The following is a 23,686-nucleotide window of genomic DNA, read 5'->3' on the forward strand; positions in this document are numbered from 1 at the left end:
AAAAGTTCAGCTTTAAAAAGCTCCAAGAGGTTGCCCCTCAGGTCATTAGTTCCACATCCCTTTTATGTTAAAATGGGGAGAGGGTCAGAAAAGTGACTCAGTCTAAATGACATCTCAGTGTCCAATATTTATTCTCCTTCCTTTGCCTTCTAGATCAAACATGCTCCGTTTACAAGTCAAAACAGGATTTTTTTTTTTTTTTTGCCAGCTCATGCTGCAAACTTCTAGCTTACAGCCAAACAGTACTAGGAGGGCAGGACCTGCACATCGAACAATGATATCTCTGAATAATCAGCTAAATCAGAAATTTTTTTTTAAATTGTGTGAGCAGATTTTTTTAAAAGAACTATAAGGTTGGTATATGTTTTTTGTTTTAGTCTAACAAAAAATATAAGGTCCCTGGGGTTTAAATTAAATAGTTATCAGTTAAAAGGTCAACTAGACACCCATCTGCCTGAAAATAGTACAATTTTGAGTTTCTATCTTACAAGCATTTCTGAGAGGAGAATGCCCCTAGATTTCCTTAAATGGACTCCGTGTCTGCAGGACTTACTCTGTTTCTAATGTCCAAGGCTGGGATCTCTGCAACTCAGCCTGGTGTCTGAAAAGCAAGTGGGGTCCTTCCCGCCTCATACATTATCTCCAGCAATAAGGATTCTGGAGTCAGTTAGCTGGTGCTTTCATTAATGATATGTGAGGCAGCACAGAATGCAGCTTTTGCCTCCACAGAACTGATGGAACGAAACACTTGATATAATCAAATAGAGTTAATTGAAGATACAGTAACAAGGTCAGTTTTCTGTTCATTAACCATATTTTAATAACAGGTTCCTAATGCACAGCCATATTTTCCTTGTCTCAGACTGAATGCTTTTCAATCGCTGCTATTTTCTTTGGATTAAGAATCTTCAATTTCCCTTGAGGTGTGGCATAAACTAGAAGGAACATTCATGCAGCTCCAGACAAAGAAATCTTTTAAACCTCTTCCTTGCTGATGATGGCTACAATTTCAAGGAATTTCAACAAATAAGGGGAAGAGGAGGAAGATGATAATTAATTATTGGAATAGCCTTTGACGTCAGGTGACTAATGTGTCTGGGGTGGTGACTTCATCCTCATTCTCCATATTGCTCATTTAACCACAGCAACACACACTCAGCAGAACCTCCTCAGAAAGGCCCAAGTCTGTAACAGCAGGGAATGCTGCAGGTCAGGGTTGAAGTGTACTGGAAAGTTGAGTAAAAGGTCCAAGACTAGAATAGCAAGGCTGCTGCAGGACAGGACAGATGTGCATCAACGGCATTCCTGGGAGAAAGAGAGAGAGGGAGGGAGGGAGAGAGCAGGGATGGGGTGAGGGTTGGCTAGGAATGGGATTGGTCAGGGTGTTTTGAGCCAGGATGGAAACGTATTAGCCAAAGTACTGACACCACTAGCAAAAAAGGTTAGTGGAATAATTGCTGTGGCAGCAAGTTCCATGGTGTCTATGTTTATGATGACATTGTATATACTCATCCTCTTATACAGCCAGTGGGCGGTTTACTCTAGTCTCATTCCATTAAGAGCCTGATATTGAGGATGTGATCTGTGTATGTAGTGTAGTGTCTACCTCAAGGGTTTCAGTGACCCTGATTCTTCAACATACATCCTACTAATATTCTCTTACAGCTCGATGTTCCACTCACTTCAACCTGAGGAAATGTTCTCAGCAAATAGTGGAACCACAGAATTCACTGGGGGCTTGTGGAGCAGCAAAAGGGATAATCTACTGATCCAGAGGCTTTGACACCACAGAGGTTTGGAATGGCTGTGGGGCTTTCATTGATTCCAAGACCAGAAGGAACCACTATGATCATCTAGTCTGACTTCCTGTATAACACAGGCCATAGAACTTCCCCCAAATAACTCCTAAAGCAGATCTTGTAGAAAAACATCCAATCTTGATTTTAAAATGGTCAGTGATAGAGAATCCACCATGAACCCTTGGTAAATTGTTCCAATGGTTAATTACTTTTGCTGTTAAAAAATGATTTCCCCTATAATTTTAGTTCCCAAAAGAGCCAGCTCAGAAACAATCAAGTGTACCCACTCTCCCTCCGGCTGGTGTAATGGTAGCTTGAAGTGTTTACTTGCAGTGTTGGTGGGGGTGAAGGAATTTCTTCCTGTAATATGTTTATGATGTAAGTGACTCTCCCACCTCGAAGGCTCCATGGTATGCGTCTAATTCAGTGAGGTCATCTTAATACTTTGAGGGTTTGTTATTTTTAAATGGATTTTCTCTGGACAACTTGCAACTATATATACATATGTTAAACAGAAAGCAAAACAAGCATTGCATTCTCACCTTCTTTAATGTCCCATCTGTTTTTTTTTTCTTCTCACTCCACAATCCTCCCCTAAGCTTTCTTGTTCTTCTGCCCATAGCAACACCCATCACCCACCCCTACTGGGATAGTGGATTGTGACTGTACCACAATCATCCTTAGAATTCACCCTCCCCGCCCACTGCTTCATATATTCTGCTGATGCAGCAGTTCGGTTTGGTGCAAGGTAGTTAGTAAAGATCCTATTACTTGGAAACAGCCCCCCTAAGGAATGTCACACTCTTTCCTAACACTTGTGGGATCTTCAGCACTACATAGAAACTGAGATGTTATAGGATGGAGATCATTCCTGTCTTGAACTGAATGTTTTATCTGTCAAGGCAGAAACTCTCTCTCACTCTCCATTTCTCTCTCTCTTAGTGTAAGGTCCTTCATTTCTAAAGAAACCTTCTCTCAATCACAAGGATGTTCAATGGAAACTTGTGTGCACAAAGAGGAAAAGATCATAAAAAGTCTGCTTTATAAGAAAGAGACAGCATTGAGATTTTGCTCCACCTCCACCCCCTTTTCCTGCTCCACACTTCCCAAATATACAACTTAAATGTTGCATTTAAGAAATCGATATCATGCCCATTTGCTATCCTTCTGTCTCAGACCCATCACTGCAGCTTGAACAAACACCTTTGTGACATCTTGTCTGGCCCACATTCACTATACACAAATTCCGGGCAGATGCACTACTAGAAATGAGAGCCTGTGGTCACTGATTTTTCCAGTCCAGTTTTGCTGTTCTTACCAGTAGTCAGCTGATCTAATCCTTTGTGTCAGTGTGATGGTGTTGTGAGCTCCTAATCTTTACTAGCTTCCTAGCCAACAAAAGGGTTTCATTTTCTAGCTTTCCGTGACGCTGGCACCATATACACCAATCACAAAAATCCCCGAATGTCAAAAGTAATGGATATCACCTTTTATTTAAAAAAATACACATGAAAATACTGGAATCCACAACTGCTATGGCCATCCCATCCCAAGTTCAGTCTCAGGCCAAATTCCTGCAGTCACATCCTTGCAAATGAACTCGTGTGCCTGTGCAAAGCCCCACTGGAGCAAGGGTCCACCCACTCAGCAGGGCTAGGATTTCCCCTCCCCTATATCTATCCTATTCTCAGAATGCAAAGTGATCTTCCCTACCTTTTATTGCAGGAAAAAAATCATTTGAAACATCCTTTGAGAAGCTGTATTACAGATTTGACTAGAGAGTGCCTGACATTTTTGCAGCCAGCTCAACTGCCTCCACACCTGTACCTGTTAAGAGAGCATGTGATGGGCAGTGTGAAACCAGAGCACATCTCCTTTCACAACTGCAGCCCCTGCTGGAATAACTGGTATGTATGGGATATTATAAATTTAGAGCTAGATTGAGCCCTTAGGCTCAATACCTCAGTAGGGTGGGAGTCATTGCTGTGCTGCTCCAGGAAGTAATTGTGCCCCACTGAGGCAATATTCCCCTGGAACTCCACCTGTCTGTAGTGGGGGAGTGGTGGAGAGGGAGCACTGGACACAGCATAGTTTAGCCTTTACTGGGTGATGCATTTGGGGGAGCAGAGTCATGGCTCCATGTATCCCTACATCTCCCCGCCTCCTTTCTGCCCTTTTAGTGGCATGTGGAGCCAGTCTCAGAAAAAGCTTCCTCGAGTTGCAATTAAGGGAACAGCAAGACAGAATTCCACATATAACCAGTAGTGCTATTTTAGGTAATTAGTTCATACTATTTCAGAACAGGAACTCCAAGGCCATAATTAGCATTGTCAGTGCTAATATGTTCTGCAATCTGTGAAGAGAAAAAAACCCATATATCCTCAAACCTCACTGAGCTAACCCAAAGGCTTCAGCTCAGGAGCCTATACAGCCCCTGCCCCCCTTTTGACATCTCTCAGGGGGATGAGGTGATGGTCATCTCTGGTAATGGTGCCCCAGCATCAGCCTGAAAACTGCACTTGTTCAGGCAAAATGGATAGAAAAATGGCACTACAATAATACAAATAATAATCAGAGCTAAGTCTGTGAATCCCAGTACCATGGGTGAAAGCAAGTTCAGCATTTTGGCTGGCATAGAATTTGAGGCCATATTTAGAAATATGGCCCCAAAAGGTTGCTACAGAGTTCACTCCTGGAATGGCATGAATTTGAAATGACATTTAGAAAGAGTACCAAACATCTCAATTCACACACACACAAAAAATCATTATAAATCCAGACTCTACATTCAATACAATTAGGTTTAGTGAGCTGTGAATACCCCACACATATCAAATGGAACAAGACAAAGGTCCTACAGATTAGCAGACTCTACTAAACAAGATGGATAGATATTTTGATCTCATTGCTGAATGATTTAAGTATTTCTTTTCCAAAGTGAATAAGATATCCCAAACTTTTAGTAGAATTGTCTTCCCGGGTTGCATTTGATGAAGTGGGCATTCACCCACAAAAGCTTATGCTCCAATACATCTGTTGGTCTATAAGGACTCTTTGTCGCTTCCCACACTTGACTCTTGCCACAGAAAATGGAAGATTTAGGATTTCCCAACTTAAAAACCCTACCAAGACTTTGTTTTTATCATGAAGCACACCATATCCTGGCTGGCAGTCAAAAATAGAAGTACACTGGGATGGGTAAATTCCAAAGAGGAAGAATGTGTGAGGCCTGTTCCCCTCTGAGCAGCATTAAGCTGCCAATTTTATAATACGAATCAGTCTCAGCTTCATACTATTAAACACACTATGGGGAATGTGCATATCGAAGTCTAAAAAAATCTGAACTCCTATGCTTAACCTATTTCTTCACTAACATGGAAGAACTCTGTTAAGAAATACCTATAGTAAATCTGCCATTTAATAGTCACTCAAAGCTGTTTAGCAGGAAAAAAAATTAAACAGTAAAAACACAGGGGGCTAAAAACACCAAAGGCAGAAAAGAAGAATCACAGAATGCTGGAACTGTGGAGAAGAGAATGGAAATATAACACACCGGCTATGGAGATGGCCCGTAATGAATGCTTTGTGGCCCAAGGGAATGATGAATAGCGCTAAGACAGTTTGGTACAGCAATATCTCCTTGTCTGGGAATGGTTGTTGCAAAGAGACCAGAAATGAAAGTGGACAAACGGTAAGAGAATCACAGAAGTTTCATTGGATTGAACAAATGGGAAATCTAAACAAAAAGTTACTTTTCAATTAAAGGAGAAGCAGGGAGATTGGCAAGGAATGTGATCAGGAAAGTAGCTTAGGTTAGTGCTAACTAGTGAATCATAGGGGCAAGGTTGCAGATTACATTTTGTCAGATTTTCTTTTAGGATTTGAGAACATAACAAAAGCACTATCAAAATGATTATAGTAATTTTTCATTTACTGAAAGCCCAGTTTCTAGTAAGTGTATAATTTCAATAGCTAGTTCAACAACATTCTGTACAAGAGAGAGGTTTTCTGAAACCATAAATCGAATGCTCATGGCCTATGGAAATGTGGACATGAGGGGTGAAATCATGGTTCCACTGAAGTCACTGGGAGTTTTGCACTGACTTCAATGGAGTCAGAATTCACCCCAGACATCATACCTTTAAGGAACAAAATGTCCATTTGGAGAAACACAATGGTCTTTGCCCAGTTACAAGAAATGTTAAAGGTACAACTTTCGGGAAACCTGTAATATGGTAGATTTGTTAGTAGCACTCTATAAAACATGAAATTATCAGGTTAGTCACAAGAATTCCTTGAAAAACTGTTTTGGCGAATCAGGGAACACTTAGGCACAGATCCTGAAAGGTATTTAGGCACCCTACTCCCCACAAAGATCTTTAACCTTAATGAAATAAACACACACATAGAGAAACCCAAAAGATCACGTAAAATTTAGAAACAAAGTGGAGGCATACAGCTGTACAGTAGTTTTGCAAAAAATACAGTATATGTTCCATTATAAGAAAGGAAAGGAACTGAATACAAAAATTGGTATACATCTGTTTGTAACAGAAATCAATAAAGAACAGGGCTGTTTCAAAGTTCTTTGCATACTGGTGCCATAAACTACCTTCAATGAGCAAGTTTAATTTGTTTTATGTCACTTCAACATAACCACCTTTCAGTTACGATAGGGGATGAGAAAACATGTTATGCTGTCAGATGGCTGTTAGAGGGAAGAAAAGAAAAAGAAATTGTGACTGCCTCTTGCAAGTTACCAATTTATCTATTCAGTTATATCACCAGCAAATAATTCAAACCCTAAAATATCCTGCTGGAGATGTAAAATACTTGATCTGATGCTTTGCATTTATAAAAAGTAAACAAAACAAAATGCTCCATCAGAAAGAAGCCAAAAATAAAATGCTTAATAAACAGAAGCCTTGGTGCTTGGATTTTGGAGTAGCAATAGAAACAATTCCAAATATAAAACACACCTCTTGGTATTTTAATGTTTTCAAAAAATTCACTTTTTAATTTCTGATGTATGCACCTTCTGAACTGCTGGCAATCGATGAAAGCCGATTCAGAAAGAGAAGACTGCATGCTTGTGCATTTGTACTTCATATCTTATTTTGTCATCCTATTCATACTAGCTCTGGACTATTCCTTTTCTGCTCACCAAACTTCTGCAACCAGCCTCTCCCTCAGATGTGATAATGGGAATGCGACTTTATTCCTTATCTGAACACTCTTGATTCATTTTATTTTTTAATCTTTCCAATCCCTTCTTTTTTATTATTTCCTTTATTTAATTGCTTTAGATACATTGTGTGAAATCCTGATTTCAATGGCAAAAATCCTGTTGATATCAGTTGGACCAAGATTTCATCTTTTATTTCTGGATCCATAAAATGTGGCTTTTTGCTAAACAGAAACTTTGGTGCCATACTGCAACAGAAGCGACCAGGCACTGGAAACAAGGCTTTTGACTGTAGCAGGGCTGTGGGAAGTTATTGGCTTATATTTTACTCAAACACCTCCAGTTTGTTAATAAAGTTAATTTTAAAAAGTGTAATAAATATGCACAAACATAAAAATCCAGATCTCATTCTAGTGCCTATGGGATTCTTCATGAATCCCAAGTTGGCCTGCAAATTCTTTTACATTTATATGACTCTCTCTATATATAGTGCATAGTCTGCACTGCTAAAGTGGGAAAGTGAGGAAGGCCATGAAAAATTTGGCACTTGCTGCTAATACATTCACTAAATTCAAAAGATTGTGTTTTAAACATTTCAGAGATTTTTTTTAAAGGTTACACAATGTTTTCAATTAGACACCTGTTATTTAATTTACAATATTTTTTATTGTGTCTAACAGAACACTATAAATTTTTGTTTTCTAAAGTCAGTTTAAGGTGTGTCCCATCCCCCTCCAATCTTTCTGGAAACAAAGTCTTTCCTTAAGGCAAATTCTCCCTCCCCCCACCCATAAAAAGCAAGAGAACCAGCCAAGTCTGGAGAAACGTAGAAATTCCCAAGGTGCCTCACAGCGTTGGGTCCTAAATGAACTCCCCTCGGAATGGAAGTTGGCTACAGCTCTGTTCCTGCCAGCGATAGCGGAGGTTGGAGAGAGACTTGTCTTCTAGGTTCTCAAACTCAGCAAACCCCAGCTGATTCAGGATCTCGTAAACTCCAGCCTTGGCCGCCACCTGAAAGCAAAAGAGAGAGAAAGGGAAAAGGAAGAGTCTTAAATTCCTCTGAGTATACAGGCTGGATTGTATTGAGCACAGAAGTTTACCAGGATGTCATTCCCGTTGCCCTTGCAACTCTTACAGAAATGTGCTTTCTATACAACGGTAGGGACAATGATGTGAGTAATGGGGGAAGACAGCAGATGTCCCCTGCTGCAGCTCTGCATATCACTAGGGAAAGAAAGGAAAAAAAGAAAAAAAGGGATTTTTCTCTCCGTCTGCTTTGTGCAAAACTTGCTCCTATTACAGGAATCTTTAGCAACACTGCAGCACCTCTGGTCTACTCTCCTAACAGCTCCTTTCAGCAGTACTAGCATGGTTCACCAACCTGGCACAACCCCCACCGAAAACCAAAACAAATAAATCACCAAAAGCCAAACCTTTGGAAATACTGGGTCACACAATATCTAATAATGCCACCAACAAAACAATACATCTACTTTTTTTCAGGATGAAGGGTAGAAATTTGTTTGCCCTTCTCCACTCCTCTGGGGCCTCACCCATCCTCCATGAGCTCTCAAAGATAATTGCTAATGGTTCCAAGATTGCTTCAGCTCATTTCTGAAATTCCCAAGGATGAATTTCATCAGACCCTACCAACAGGAATACGTCTAACTTACTTAAATATTCTTGAACCTGTTCTTTCCCTATTTTGGCTTGTGTCCCTTCCCCCTTGTTGTTAATATTAGTTGTATTTGGTCACCATTAACCTTTTTTTAGTAAAGACTGAAGCAAAAAAGCCATTAAACACCTCAGCCTTCCTGATGTCATCAGTTATTAGCTTCTCCTTCCCTGCTAAGTAGAGGACCTACACATTCTTCAACTTTCTCTTGCTCCTAATATATTTGAATAAACTCTTCTCATTGCCTTTTATATTCCTTTCTAGGTGCAATTCATCTTGTGCCTTTGCCTTTCTGATTTTGTCCCTACTTGTGTTATTCTTTTGTACTCCTCCTTAGCAATATATCCATGTTCCACTTTTGGTAGGATTCCTTTTTGATTTTCAGTTCACTAAAGTGATCCTGATGGAGCCATATTGGCCTCTTACTGTTCTTCCTATCTTTTCTTCGTATCAGGATAGTTTGCAGTTGTGCCTTTAATATTATTTCCTTCAGAAACTGCCAGCTCTACTGAATTCCTTTATCCCTTAAGTATCAGGGGGTAGCCGTGTTAGTCTGTATCTACAAAAACAACAAGGAGTCTGGTGGCACCTTAAAGACTAACAGATTTATTTGGGCATAAGCTTTCGTGAGTAAAAACCTCACTTCTTCGGATGCATCCGAAGAAGTGAGGTTTTTACTCACGAAAGCTTATGCCCAAATAAATCTGTTAGTCTTTAAGGTGCCACCAGACTCCTTGTTGTTTTTATCCCTTAAGATTTTCTTCCCAATGGGACCTTACCTACCAGTTTTCTGAGTTTGTTAAAGTCTGTTGTTGTTGTTTTTAAGTCCACTGTCCTTATTCTGCTGCTCTCACTCCTTCCTTTCCTTACAATCATGAAATCTATCATGTCACGATCACTTTCACCCTAGTTGCCCTCCACCTTCAGATTCACAACTGATTTCTCACTGTTGGTCAGAATGAAGTCTAAAATGGCTGTTCCCCTGGTTACTTCCTGCGCCTTCTCAAACAAAAAGTTGTCCCCAATATAGTCCGAGAACTTATTTGAAATTTTGTGTTTTACCATATTACTTTCCCAACAGATATCTGGGTAGCTAAAGGAGCTGTGGTTGTTCTTAGAGCGGGTAGTCAGAGGAGTTGTGACAGGTCCAGTACATACTTAACCTAACAAAAGCTTGAACTATGGTCATACATATGGTAACAAATAAAACCTCGTACTTTCCTACATCTGGTGCTTAAACATTTTATAAGCCACTTTTTAACTGTTTGTGTTAGCATTTGCAGGGTTTGTTAGCTTTGGCGGAGTTCTGGGAAAGTTACAATGTTGCCTTGTTTTTGCTAAAAATGTAGTGCTTATGAAAAGGGCAGAGAGGGACTGACAGCACTTCAGCCCAAAGATTTCCTTTTATCCGTAAGCCAGGCACATGCCTCCCCTGAAGTACCTCAGACTTAGCCTCAACCATCCCCCCTCATGGATATGTAAAGTGAGCAGGGGTGGAAGGGAGACAGATTTAAATAGTGTACATACACTGCCCTTGCTGTGGGCATGCTAAGGAAACAGTCCTGTTACAATCAATTCCTTTTCTGTTAATGCCTGGACTCTCTGAACAGACAGCTCCTGCAGCCCGATAATGCATGACAGCCTCTTCATTAGGAGAAGCACTCTGTGTTATCCATGGGGATGGAAGATAACCAATGTATCACCCCAGGGTTGTCAACTAGATAAATAGTCAACATCTTTCAAATAAAAGGCTATTAGATAGCTCACTTATTATTCATGGTCTTATACACTGATTTAAAAAAACAAACAAACAGATTTTCAGACGTTGTCAGCACTTACATAGGCAACAAATGCATTACAGCTATTGTACTCAGGAAAAAACAACAGGTAAGCTTCCGTTTAGAGAAAAGAAGAACAGGAGTACTTGTGGCACCTTAGAGACTAACAAATGTATAAATTCTTTTTTTTGCAGATACAGACTAACACGGCTGCTACTCTGAAACCTGTCGTTTAGCGAAAGGCGTAAGAGTGAATATAGACAGAGTTTGCCATGTAGCCACATCCACATAATGCTATTTGGTTTCAGTGGGAAGATAAAGACTCATATAGGAAGTTATCCAGCGTGTGTCAGAGTGGTTCTTAAGAAAGAAAGGCTAACAATTTAGAGTCCACACATTTCGGTGAAAGACAGAGGTTGGCATAGGGAGAAGTCTTCTACCAAACAAGTGAGACCAGAGGTCTCAAATATTTGGTAATCAGGATTCTTACTGAAGAGGTTATAGACACATAAACCAGATTCTGCACTTTGTGCAAAGTGAACCACTCAGTCAGGAAATGCTAAAGTTAAGGTTGTACGGGTAAGTTTACCTCTATCCGCCTTTACTGATATCAGCAAGAGGAGTATCATGCTCAGTGTATGTTTCAGTTAACAAAGCTGCTGCAGTGAATAACCAGCTGCTTGTTTGAGCTCCTGTCTCAATGCCTGTTTCTAATTCAGCACCGAGATGCTCCGAGTGACTTGATCTTATCCTTTCCCAGAACTTCCACTTCCACACACACACCCTTCATCTGTCTCTGTCTCTCCACCCAGCTGCTGTCAGCCTGGGAAGCTAGCTGCCATCTTGCACCTAATTAGTGATTTACTGAAGAGTGTAGCAGAGGAGCTGCTATTTTATTCTATAATGTAGAATAGGGCACTCATTTGCACATGAATAAAATAAGGACTTTTTCATAACTTTCCCCTTTGCCAAAATTCAACAGGCCAAAAATCATTTCAATAATGGTCAGCATTAGGTCAATCCTTCGTGATGTTTCCTTACTGTTTAGACAATAAATATCACTTTAGAACCCTTCTTCTTAATCCTATCAGTAGGTTCATTGTGCTCCAAGGTACTGAAAATGATGATCATCATACCATCTTGTATTCAGGTCCTCCTGCATAATGTGATTACATAGTCATGTAATCAGTCACATAATTGTCCTTCTGTGATGATATATGGCCAGAGTGTCTCTATCAATTGCGCATTTCAGTCTGTAATCATAATATGCTCTATGTGCTTGACTTCTAAGATGGTGTGTTAGACTATCAAAGGAGAGCAGACAGTTCCAACACACTCACCCACAGGAGACAGGCAGGCATCAGGCTAGGGATTACAACCCATTGAGACTGAATGGATCTAACTGTCCAAACACTGCAGCAGCCATCAAGAGGGCATTCTCCCAGAGAGGCCCTATTGCATGCTCAATTGACTAGAAAAACCGACTGTCAGGCACCAGGATATTTCACACCTGGGCCCATAAACAAAAAAATGATTCAGCAATATGGTAATTTGACCCAGGCCCCACACGGGGAGGGTGGCACTTTGTTGAACCTGTCAGAAGGAACCAGTCAGAGCGAGAGAGAGATCGAGACAGACATGCACAGAAAGATCCTGGTGGTTTAAGAGAATGTGAGTTGGGTCTGTTTCTATTCCTGTAATGAGACTAAATGTGTGTGTCAGCAGTTTAGTTGTTTTAAAATCTTTTCTTGTTTCTCTAATGCTTTATTCCAACTACTAAATAAAAATACTTTAAGAAGGCTGTTGTTCAATAGCACTGGTCACAGATTCCCAAAGGGAAGAAACGCAGGTGCCTGGAACCTAATCAGATTTGCGGTGTGATAAGCGGTTGGTGTGCACAAGATATCATGACTGGAGCCTGGCCTAAGAGAGGGAGAACTGCAAAATTCCATGCAAAACTGGTCAGAGCAAGAGGCCTATCCCCTGAGGGGGTGATTTAGAGAGACCAGAAAGGGAACTGAGGTACAGCGAACCCTGGACCCAGGGCAGTTTTTTCTTTGAATTAGCTCCAGAATCTCATTTTTCATTTGTTTTTAAAAAATTAAGTCTCTACTTGCTATGCTCACAAAGAAAGCCTGCAAAATGTAAAATGAATATACCAATGCAGTCAGACCTGCCTGAAACTGCTCACTGCTTGAAACTAGAACTCTGAGAAGTGTTAACTCCTCCCATCCATCTCACTTTGAACCCTAATGAAGGTATATTATAGGTCATCATTGTTAACTATTTCACACATTAGTTTGTACTATTCCACTGTTGGGAGTAGAAGCAGAGAGTAGGCCAGGATACAGTGGATGCTTGCTGGAGTAGGAAATGAGGAATTCAGTTCTCCCTCCCCAAATTCAAAGTGACTTTCACCCTTGTCTATAATAGGGTGATCGATTTTATAGGGACAGTCCCGATTTTTGGGTCTTTTTCTTATATAGGCTCCTATTAGCCCCTACCCCCATCCCGATTTTTCACACTTGCTGTCTGGTCACCCTACCTGTCTAGAAGGCAAAAGAGAAAAAGGAAGTGCATCTCTCTCCATATTACTAGCTCCCACCCCATCTGTCCCCTACACAGATACCAAAACTCTCAGCTTCCTCCTCATCCCCATAACTTCCACAATGCAATCTTGCACTATCAATATAAAAATAAAATCAGCAGTACACTGAATATGTAAGGGTAGTGCAACATTAATGTAATATCAAATGCTAAAATAAGGTATACTGTACAGCCTGTTTTGTACTTCACTACACTGCCCGGGGGATGGGGAGGCTTGGGAAGACACTCCTGAATCCTTGCCTTCCTGCTGCATAGGACCTAGGGCCTTGCTTATATTTATATAGCATTTTTCATTCTGAAACATCTCAAGCACTTTACAGAGGTAATATACAGGGATCATTCACCTGCCACTGTCACTTCTAGTGTGGAATCATGCCACTATTTAAGTGATGCTACCTAACATTTTAGGAGAGGTGAGGGGGATACTGTATCCAACGGAAACGAAAGAAGGACTTTAGACAGGAAGGGCCTGCTTCTCCTCTCACAGTGTAACTTCATTTACTAGTGTAAGTAAAAGGAGAATCAGGCCTCAAAACGTATAATGACCCAGGCTGGAATCTGGCCAGGGCACCAGGGTTAACACACTACTCTTTAAAAGTGCTGTGGAATTTTTAGTGGCTGTAAGTGGTGAGGGGGCTCATGATGCTAGTGCTCCTTGTTCTTCTCTCTAGCTCTGAGCGCTGAACCCCCTCGTTTTATGATGCCTGAAATGACCTAGTGCAGGTGGCGTTATGAGCCAGGAAAACAAAAAACATTCTAAACGAATCCCCAGGGCACAGACTGAACCTCTCACTTTAGAGCTGCTTAAGAGTGGAAAGGAAGCAAAGGCAAAGGAAATTTAAATATTAGTATAAAAAAAAAAAATCACAGATGTGAGTGCAGTTTGCCAATAGAACAAGTTAGACAAGCTACTCCAGACTAGACAAGGCCCTCCCATCCACTAAGGGTGTTTAGGAATAATGAAATCCTCTATGCAAATGCAAGGGCAGAGAATTATATGACGTGCAGACTCCAGTTTCCATGTAGGAACATATAAGGCAGAAAAAGCTTAGACACTCTTGATGGCAGGAGCGCTTTGGGGAGATAGACACATTAGCATCATTTCTGACCAACATAGCTACGCTGGTACACCTGTACCCTGATATAACACGAATTTGAATATAATGCGGTAAAGCAGCAGGGAGCCCCGGGCCCTTTAAATCGCCGCCGGAGCCCCACTGCCGGAGCTCCGGTGGTGATTTAAAAGGCCGGGGGCTCACCGCAGTGGCTGGAGCACCGGGCCCTTTAAATCACCGCCAGGGAAGCCTGACCATACCAGCTTACTTTAACCTCTGGATATAACGCAGTTTCACCTATAATGCGGTGAAATTTTTTGGCTCCAGAGGACCGTGTTATATCGGGGTAGAGGTGTATAAGTTTTATAAAATTGTACCAACAGTACAATTTTGGTTAGAGGTGTGATTTTATACCACAAGAGTTATACTAGTACAATCCTTTGTGTGGACGCAGTTTTATCTGTATAAAGGTAACATACCAGTATAGCTTGTTCCCCGGCCTGTAAAAGAATAGCTATAAAGCAGCTTTTACTGGTAGAGCCACACTAGCGAGTGGTACTGCTTTAATTATACAAGTACAACTTGTGTGCGTAAACAGGCTCTAAGAGCACAAAGGGGCTTCTGCTGGCACCTTTGAAGTGGAATCCCAATGCTTCATTTGGGTAGCAAAGATCTGCTGCTTCATACTCTCATGTCTAACCACACAAATGGGGGGAGGAAAGAGGGTGGGCAAGATTAGCTCTGTAATTCAGTTTTGCTCAGGGCACTAGAAGCACTTAGGCTGCCTCTCCCTCCCCACTCCCATCGTTTGACAATGAAAACAGGGAAATAAATGAGGTGCCATTTCCCTCAGCCATTTCAGGTTGAACATAGCGGAGCACGTTTCAACTCTGATTTTGTTTTCAAAGAGAATGTTGGGTAAGGCAGCGCAGATAACATTCCTTCCTCCCCTTGCATTCTACACCCCTGATTTGGGCAGGGCACTGGTGGCGTTTTTCTCTTCCCCCTCCCTCCCCTCAAGTGATGAATGTCCTTTTCCAGCACAGTCCCTTCAATCGAGATTGGGCAGGCTCTGATTATAACCAGAGTTGGCAGATGCCCCTTTCATCTCTCTCCGAAAAGATCAAACATGCCAATATGAATTAGCAGGGCTAATTGAGACAGAGAGGGGAGGAGGTTTTCCCACAGCACACAAGCCAGAGACTCCCCACTTACTGCCTACACAAATGAGAGAGAGGCTAATCCCAATGCGCAGGAAAAAAAAAAAAAAAAGAGAGAGAGTCCCAGCCCCCTCTCCTCCCTTTGTCCAATCTATTTTACCTTCTTACATTGCTCAGAATGACTCAATAACTAAACACCACACACGTACACACCACTTGCCTCCTCATTGTTTGCTTAATCTTGGAAGATCCTTTTTCACTGTACTGAGGCTCTTTAGGTGCAAATTTAGTGTCTTCCCAGTTTCGCTTCAATGTTAACGTCTAAAACAATATTTTGCACAAAATTTAAGAGTAATTCAAATCGAATGTCACTAAGTTACAGCAGCTGAAGAGTATGTGTCACTTGCAGACACTGCATCTTCAATTTTATTTTGGTATTTGATGCCTAGGTGCAACTGTGATGCACCACAGATGAATGGACAAGATTTTATAAATGTATAGAGCCCTACGCACACATGTACACTAACAATAAGGTCTCTATTCCAGCTGATATCACCATAGTTACAATTAGAGGTGCTCAGTCTGGAACACTTTTAGTTTAATAAAGTTGGAGCAGCTGACCGGGCTTTCTCTGTGAACTCTCAGAATTCAGTACATCCCAGTCTAATTGTAAATGAGCTGGACACCTCCCAAGCAAACTCTCGTGGCTAGAGTCACTCTGTAGGCATCTTGCCTCAGTTTCCCTCTTCAGCTCAGGGCCCCTAAAAATCAAACTATCAAAACAACTCTCTGGTTCATCCACACTCCTCTTTGGGACTGGATTTATTAAAATAACAAAATCAGACCCAAAATAAAGTTCTCAAAGCTTCCCCAAGTCCACACTTCCACCCTTTCCTGCTGGGGTCTCCCAGGTCATACCCTGCCTGGATTGTCCCGAATGACTGAGAGTACATATACACTGGGGAAAAACAAAAAAACAAACAAACTCAGCAGTGAGTCTCAGAGCCCATGTCAACTGACTCAGGGCTCACAGGGATCACATCCTGGGGCTAAAAATAGCAGTGCAGACGTACTCTCAGGGTATGTCCACACTGCAGTTAAAAACCCATGGTTAGCCTGTGCCAGCAGACTCAAGCTTGCAGAGCTTGGGCTAAGGGGCTGTTTAATTGAGATGTAGATGTTTTGGTCTCAGGCTGGAGCCTGGGCTCTTGGACCCTTCCCCCTCACAGGGTCCCTTAGTCTGGGCTCCAGTCAGGGGTGAAAGTAACTTAAAGGATTTAGCAGTACGCCGGAGTCCTGAGCAGGGGTGTGGCCTCAACTGGAAGAGGCGGGGCCTCAACCGGAAGAGGCGGGACCTTTAAATCCAGGGGCTCTGGCTGCGGCTGGGAGCCTCAGGGCCTTTAAATCACCCCCGGAGCTACCAGCTGCAGAGGTGGCTGGGAGCCCTGGGGCTCAGGGGCAATTTAAAGGGCCTGGGACTCTGGCCACCGCTACTGCAGCAGAGCTCCGGGCCCTTTAAATCGCAGATGGAGTCCTGCCGCCGCTACCCCGGGGCTCCGGCAGCCAGGCTTGGGCGGCGATTTAAAAGGCCTGGGGCTCCGGCCACTGCAGGGAGCCCCGGACCCTTTAAAATCACCAGCCTGGGGAAGCAGGTCAGGTCCGGCACAGCGGACCGGCTCTTGCCGGTACGCCGGACCGGCTTATTTTCACCTCTGGCTCCAGTCCAAGGCTGAACATCTACACCACAATTAAACAGTCCCTTAGCCTGAGTCCTGCGAGCCTGAGTCAGCCAGCATGGGCCAGCCATCAGTGTTTAACTGCAGTGTAGACATATCCTCAGAGTCCCCTGCTAGAGCCGCCTTCTGCCCAGTAGCCAATCCCTGCCCTCACAAACTTCTGCTGAAGTCTCTCACTCCAGCTTCACTCTTGTTTCTCTCCCAGGGCACCTCTCTCTCTCTCTCTCTCTCTCTCTCTCTGCAGCTTCCTGCTGCTTGTCATAGGAGAATCAGCTCCTTCACACTCAGCTTGTTCTACTAATTAAACCCCACACTCCATCCCAGATGTGGTAAACAGGGCTAACTGTATGGGGCTGGCCAGCTCCAGGCCACTGTCCCCTTAAGGCGCAGGGAACCACATTACACCAATATAGCCTGAATCTGTTGGCCTTCAGGGAATATTGCAAAGCTAATCTCTTTTCCCAGGTTCCAAGGAGGGAAAGATGTGTTCAGGGCTGGGACTTGGGTAGTTTTAGTTTTTATTTTATTTTCTGGTTTGGGGGAAAGTTGCTAGGTTTAATTTTGCTGGTGTAGTATTTGTATTGTTAACATGAAGCAAAGAGACCAGAGTATGTATGTTTTTCTAATGTCTGATTTGTATAAATTCAAATAAATTAATAAATCATTTATTTATGATGTTTCTTTCCAGATCAGAACTTTTCCAAAGTTCAGGCTGTTTGGATCCAGGGTTTTGGTGTGGCTCATTATAGACAGTTCAGTGTGTGTATATATATATACACACACACACATACATACACACACACATACGCACACATATATACAAAAATAAAATGTATGAATGACATTTAAGAAATAGAGTTTGTATTTTCTCCCTGGAGAAATTAGACCTGTGGTTTGCAGTTTCAGACTCAGAGTTTATGCTGTTCAAATCAAGCTTATTCTTCCCTATACAATGAATTCTTCTTATGAAAAGCGTCTTTGGTACCTAGTAAGTCCTTAAAAAAATAGAACAGTGACTTTTATAAAGAAGTGCATTTAGAGGAAACAAACCTATGGCTTTGTATAGGGGGAGAGTATTTCAGACTAGGCCTCACTACAGAGAAGCATTCAGAATTGATTTGTGTTCATGTACAGTATGCATTCAGTTAGTTTTAAGATCAAGCCTTTGAAGGGTTGAGACATGGGAGAGGGCTGAAATTTGCCAGAATATTTAACTTTTTAGCTTTAACTTTAACTCCCCAGGTGGGAAGTGCAATGGGGTACATTCACACTGCAATGGGTACAACTGTGTGAAGCGAGAACAACAGTCTGCTACAGAAAACAGTGGAGTAGGGAGAAAATTGACAAATATGCTGCTTCATATTTAGCATATTTCTCCCAATCACCCTTTTAGTTTGTCCCAGTTAACTCTTGCTGGCAGAATTCATGACATCCTATCATGCTACATCACCATGGGAAGTCTGACCACCTGGATGCCAAAAGATTAAACTGGCCAAGAAAGCAGAATGGAGTTTGCTCACTTTCAGCTCCTGCGGCTAGGAGCCGTCATTTACATGTTTGAAAAGAATTCTAACTTGGGTTTAAGATGTAGGATTTGAGCATCATGTGATAGTTTAAGATGTTAACAGACCATTTGTTACATGTGTAGAGGATGCATCAATGTTGGTATTACAGGTGCTCTGATTCTACAGTCTTCTTAGCATATGCGCAACATGCGTCAGGTGGCACGTGACCAGGATTCATCCCCAAATTTGGTCTGCTGATTGGATCGTCAGCTTCCCTGGCCCGGGCCAGGTACTGACTGGGAGCATGACATGAACGCTGATCCATGCCCATTCTACAGTGATGGGGGACATCTAAGAGCCTTTAACACCCAAACACCCACCCAGACCCCTCACTTCCACAGTGAGCTCCCTTCTTACACTTCCAACATATATTGATTGTGGAGGGTTAATGCACATGAATGAAGATTGCCTTGACCAGTGATTTTCTTGATTTTCATTGACTGTTACTGAGAGTTGCACATGAGTAATCTTAATTCCAGGCAAATGAAATAATGTTGTTTGAGTTTTATGTTTAAGTGCACTGGGACTTCCTGGACTGCCTACCTCTGCAGAGCTTGTACAAATGTGCAGTTCAGCTAGCCCCTCCACCCCCTTACACTCCACACACACACAAAGTTTAATCTCTGTATTGAGAGATGTGGAGAGTGCACCAACTCAACCAACCTTTGCATGCATCTACAAAACCTTCCCTGCATCAAATGAGTAGAACTGCTGCACAGAAAGAGTTGATTGCTTGGATATGAGAGATGCCAAAGTCCTGATAAAGGAGAAGCCTCAAAAAGCCCTTTGTGCCTGGGAATAATGGGGAGGAGGAGAATGCTTTCAAGGGGCAGTTTAATACCTCATAAAAAAGAGAGAAGGGGAAGGGGGGTGGGGGGGGGAAAGAAAGAAGCAGCCTGTCTCTGCCTCACTGCCCCAACAAGCATCCTTTCAGTTTAATGGATTGCACTCTATCTCCCTCATTTCCTCAACATGACCTCATCCCCTAGAGACTTGACCCAGCCCAGACTTGTTTGAAGAGTTGCATTGTTTCCTGTTCTGTTTGTTTAGAGAGGTACAAATAGCCAAGCCATTTTAAACTACCGGGCTTCGTTTTCAACAGTAACATTTGGGGGAGGAAGGGTTTCGGGATTTTTAGTGTGCGTTATTTTATGGGTGGGAGGGAAGGGGGGGCACACCTATGCTGTGTGCTGAAAGAAAGTTACCCTAGCAAGGTCCCATTAACAAAACTCCTGGCAGACAAAAGATAAAATCATCTTAATCGAAAAACTACTTCCAGGACAAGAAAGCTATTAACCTCTAAGGATACTCGCCACATGTATAAGCCAGGAAAGATAAGCAGCAGAAAATGCATGCAGAAGAAATGGAAATTCATGTTACAAACATTTTTATATATACACACACATGCACATATGTATACACGAAGCCATGATCTGAAGAGGTAAAAAGGGGTGTTGCCAAACCCTATCACCCCAAAGTTATGATTAAAGCATTGTCTGCAATTCAATTTTTAACTAGGTTTGTAACCAGTTAGTGGTTAGTCTCTACTCAGTTTGTAACCATGGCAACTCACCATGTTTCACCCTTGCAAGGGGCCTAAGCCAGCACATGTGTGTTCCTGTAACCTGTTTTGCCATGTGAATGAGACCCTATACCTATGCCTGTGTAAGCAGTTAGGCAGGACATCCCAGAGCACACTGCTGCATGTGCTGCTGACACCACTCTGTGCATGCACCAGGCAATATAGGATAGCTGCTCAGATTTTCCCAGCAGGCACAGGTGCAAACATCATTAACCAGTGTTGTAGGTGTGGATACACAAACTCAGATGACACATGGTTGTGTTGTGAAAAATGCTGTTGTGGGCCACAAATGGTTACAAACACACCTAACAGATAAAGGTGTTCTCAGAATATTTGCAAACACCTAGTTGTACTTGTATGATAGATGGGTCCTTAGTTTCCTTCCTATCCAATACTCAGGTTTTTAAAATTAAGATACAATACACACCATATTTCCACACTATCCTGGGAGGCTGGGACTTGGACCTCCCTCCATGCTAGCTGTGGCCATGACCCCCCAGATACACAAAACGAGAAATTGAGGTTAGTGAGTTTTGACCTTTAGGGGTACCCACTATATTAGATTGTTGTAGAGTTGTGCCTGGTTGTCGGATATCTGCTCAAACGCTTGAAAGAAATAGCTCAAGATGCTCCCAAGTGGCCCACTAATGCAGGATGCTGTGGTGCTACCACAGAAAACTCCAGATTTGCCAGATCCAAGAGTCAGATAACATGGTCCCGCACAACAAAGCTATCTCTGCAACTATGGCCACACAACGCAAATGTATACAATTATTTCTTAGCTCTAAAAAGGTGGGACAAACACTTTAATTATCCCCACATCTTAGCCTGCATTACTCCCAAACTTTCTCATGGAAGTCCTTGTTAGAAATCAAAAGCCAGTTAGTGAGTAGCTCCTCCCACCATCAAAATATGCTAAGTCTCCTTTAGCTTAGTCCAAAAAGAAACTCGACTAGCGGTAGCAGAAATATCCCTGCAGCAAGTTTCCCTCCCATGGCACCCTTACAGGCAAAGCAGCTGATTTAATGGTGACATTATCAAATCAACGCCATAAGATTACTTGGGATATTTTCACTCTCCTGTCCCTTGGTAAGGATGGCAAAAGTGGTCCAGTTATTACTCCAGGGAGAAGAGCTCCCTCTGGCTACTTTTTCCATTACATATATGAACAAATTCTCTTCTTACTGTTGCTAAATTCACTTAATTATTATTATTATTATTCAGTAAAGAAAAATGAGCAAGCAAAACATCAAAGCTGCAAAAGCGGACAAATCAGCCGTAATCTATCAAGAATGCACAAAAATTCCATTCTCTTATGTGCACGTCCATCTGACCAAACCACGGACTGAGATTAACACATCAACGGCAACCCAGAAGCCAGACGTTCTGAAGTTCAGTGTGTGGAGACAGCAGGAAAGAACAAAAGGGTACACTAGTAAATTCCTGCAAAAATCTCCCCCATGCAGAGAAACCATGGCAGCTAAGAGGCAGAAGGAGGAAAGAAAAAGGGAGAAGGATGGGGGCAATCTGAGTCCAGAATTCACAGGCTTCACAATATATGATACCCGTCAGTTATTCCCATCTGACAGCAGCTGTCTCAATCATGGCAATTACCACTGGAATATAACCATTCCCCAAGAGGGACCCTGATATTTCAGATGCAGAAACCAATGTCCCAGCACTAAAGACAGAGCATGGTTTGGTCTAGTTTGTGGAGTGGGGGTGAATTTATTATTTATATTGTCCATTCCCTACTTCCAAAGACAGTTTTCATAACTTCAAAAGGTTCACCAGGAATAATCACTTCTGACTAGGAGTCAAGGTGATCTGCAAAAGTGTGCTCTTTTTAAAAAAAATTGGGCTTGTATCCGTGTTTAACATCTTTCTGATGTAGTAAGGGAGGGCCTAACTTTCTGTTTGTTTGGGGGTGGTTAAATAATTGTTTTCTGTTTGATTTTTACCTCAGAAATGTCAGTGATTGCAAGTCTACCTCTCCCTCACTGGAGAGCCCTCTAGAGTCTCAGGCCTGGTCTACACTAGGAAATAAGGTCAGTGTGAAAAATCCATACCCCTGAGCCATGCTGTTAAACTACCCAACCCCAGGGTAGACAGCACTAGTAGACTGGTTCTCAGGGCGGCGGAGTACCTAGGCTGACAAGAGAAGCCCTCCCGTCAGCGTAGTTAGTGTCTGCACTGAAGCACTACAGTGGCCCAGCTGCACTGTCTTAAGTAGTCTAGCCCTCACAGTATGGTTACTAAAAGCTCAAACACCTAATGGAAAGGGTGCAGTTTTTGACACTAACAAAAAGACATCCTTTATCTAAAATGTTCGTTAGTCATTGATTCTAAATAGGTGTTACAAAAAATTTAAAAGGTCAAATTTTAAAAGAAAGTAGGGGCCTAAAGTTATTTAAGTACCTAAATCAGAGGCCAGATTTTCCAAAAGGTGCTGAGCATTCAGTAGTTCCTATGGATCTCAGTGGAGCTGTTACGTGGCCAACACCACTGAAAATCTATACACTTATTTAGGTGTCTAAATACAGACACAGGAATGTAACTTAAAGCTCCCAACTAAGAAAATTTTAAACACTGACTAAAATTCCCTTCACCTCTCAATTGCTTACTTTTCACACACTTGACTTTTGTGATGTTATTTCACTAGTTCTTCAGTCATCATAGTCTGCCAGGGCAGACAAGACCTGAATTTCTAATGCTTAAACAAAATGGGGGGGGAGGGGGTCTAAAAGAGCAGAAACCTGCCATCTTCTTCAATCCCCTCCCTCCTACACACAAAAGCTTTCAGACTTTCGTCATACATTACTTCAGTAAGGAGAGCACAAGCCCAATTTTTTCCCTTCCCAGGTCACCTTTTAAAGAACTGATCTAGGTGTGAACATTAATGCATTCAGCTTGGACACCTTCACTTAGTTATTTACTTTCATTTGACACCACCCAGAGAATTTTTGAATGGAGCACTTTTCGTATACTCCAGCCCCATCGAGGCTCTAGTTTGCAAATATATACATGAGTTCTGAGTTGTACGTTTCAGTACAATGGGTGATACTGCTTTCAGATTTGTACTATGGGAAAACTACGGGTTAATAAAGAAACAGAAAAATACTCATTATTTTACCTTAAAGACAAAATTATTATTCTTCCAAGGTAATTGTGCACTGGGCAGGGAGGAAGAAGCAATGTCATAGTGGCAGTAATTCACAGGATGAAATGCTGACCTGATTGAAGCCAATGGCAAAACTCCCATTGATTTCAATGGGGCCAGGATTTCATCCATAGATTTAAGGCCAGAAGAGACATGAAGATAATCTAAATTTGACCTCCTGCATAACACAGGCCATAGAATTTCACCCAGTGATTCCTACATTAAGCCCATAACTTCTGGTTGATCTAGAGCACATCTTTTAGAAGGATATCTAAACTTTATTAAAAAAATTAAGTAACATAACAAACCAGATCCCTATGTAAGCTGTTCTAATGGTTAACTACCCTCACTGTTAAAAATACATGTTTTACTTCTAGTCTGAAT

General features: G+C 42.0%; 1 protein-coding gene across 4 annotated transcripts in view; it reads right to left on the reverse strand.

Annotated features, from left to right (window-relative positions):
* Positions 1-6,217: 6,217 nt before the first annotated feature.
* Positions 6,218-23,686, reverse strand: part of PALD1 (phosphatase domain containing paladin 1) — a 194,170-nt gene continuing 176,701 nt past the window's right edge. For all 4 annotated transcript variants that reach the window (XM_005281860.5, XM_005281862.4, XM_065551963.1 and 1 more), the window contains one exon: positions 6,218-7,995. In XM_005281860.5, the coding sequence (XP_005281917.2) occupies positions 7,846-7,995 (150 nt within the window). In that variant the 3' untranslated portion in view covers positions 6,218-7,845. The remainder of the gene's footprint in view (positions 7,996-23,686) is intronic.

The sequence above is a fragment of the Chrysemys picta genome, chromosome 7 (assembly GCF_011386835.1).
Source record: "Chrysemys picta bellii isolate R12L10 chromosome 7, ASM1138683v2, whole genome shotgun sequence".
Classification (NCBI taxonomy): domain Eukaryota; kingdom Metazoa; phylum Chordata; order Testudines; family Emydidae; genus Chrysemys; species Chrysemys picta.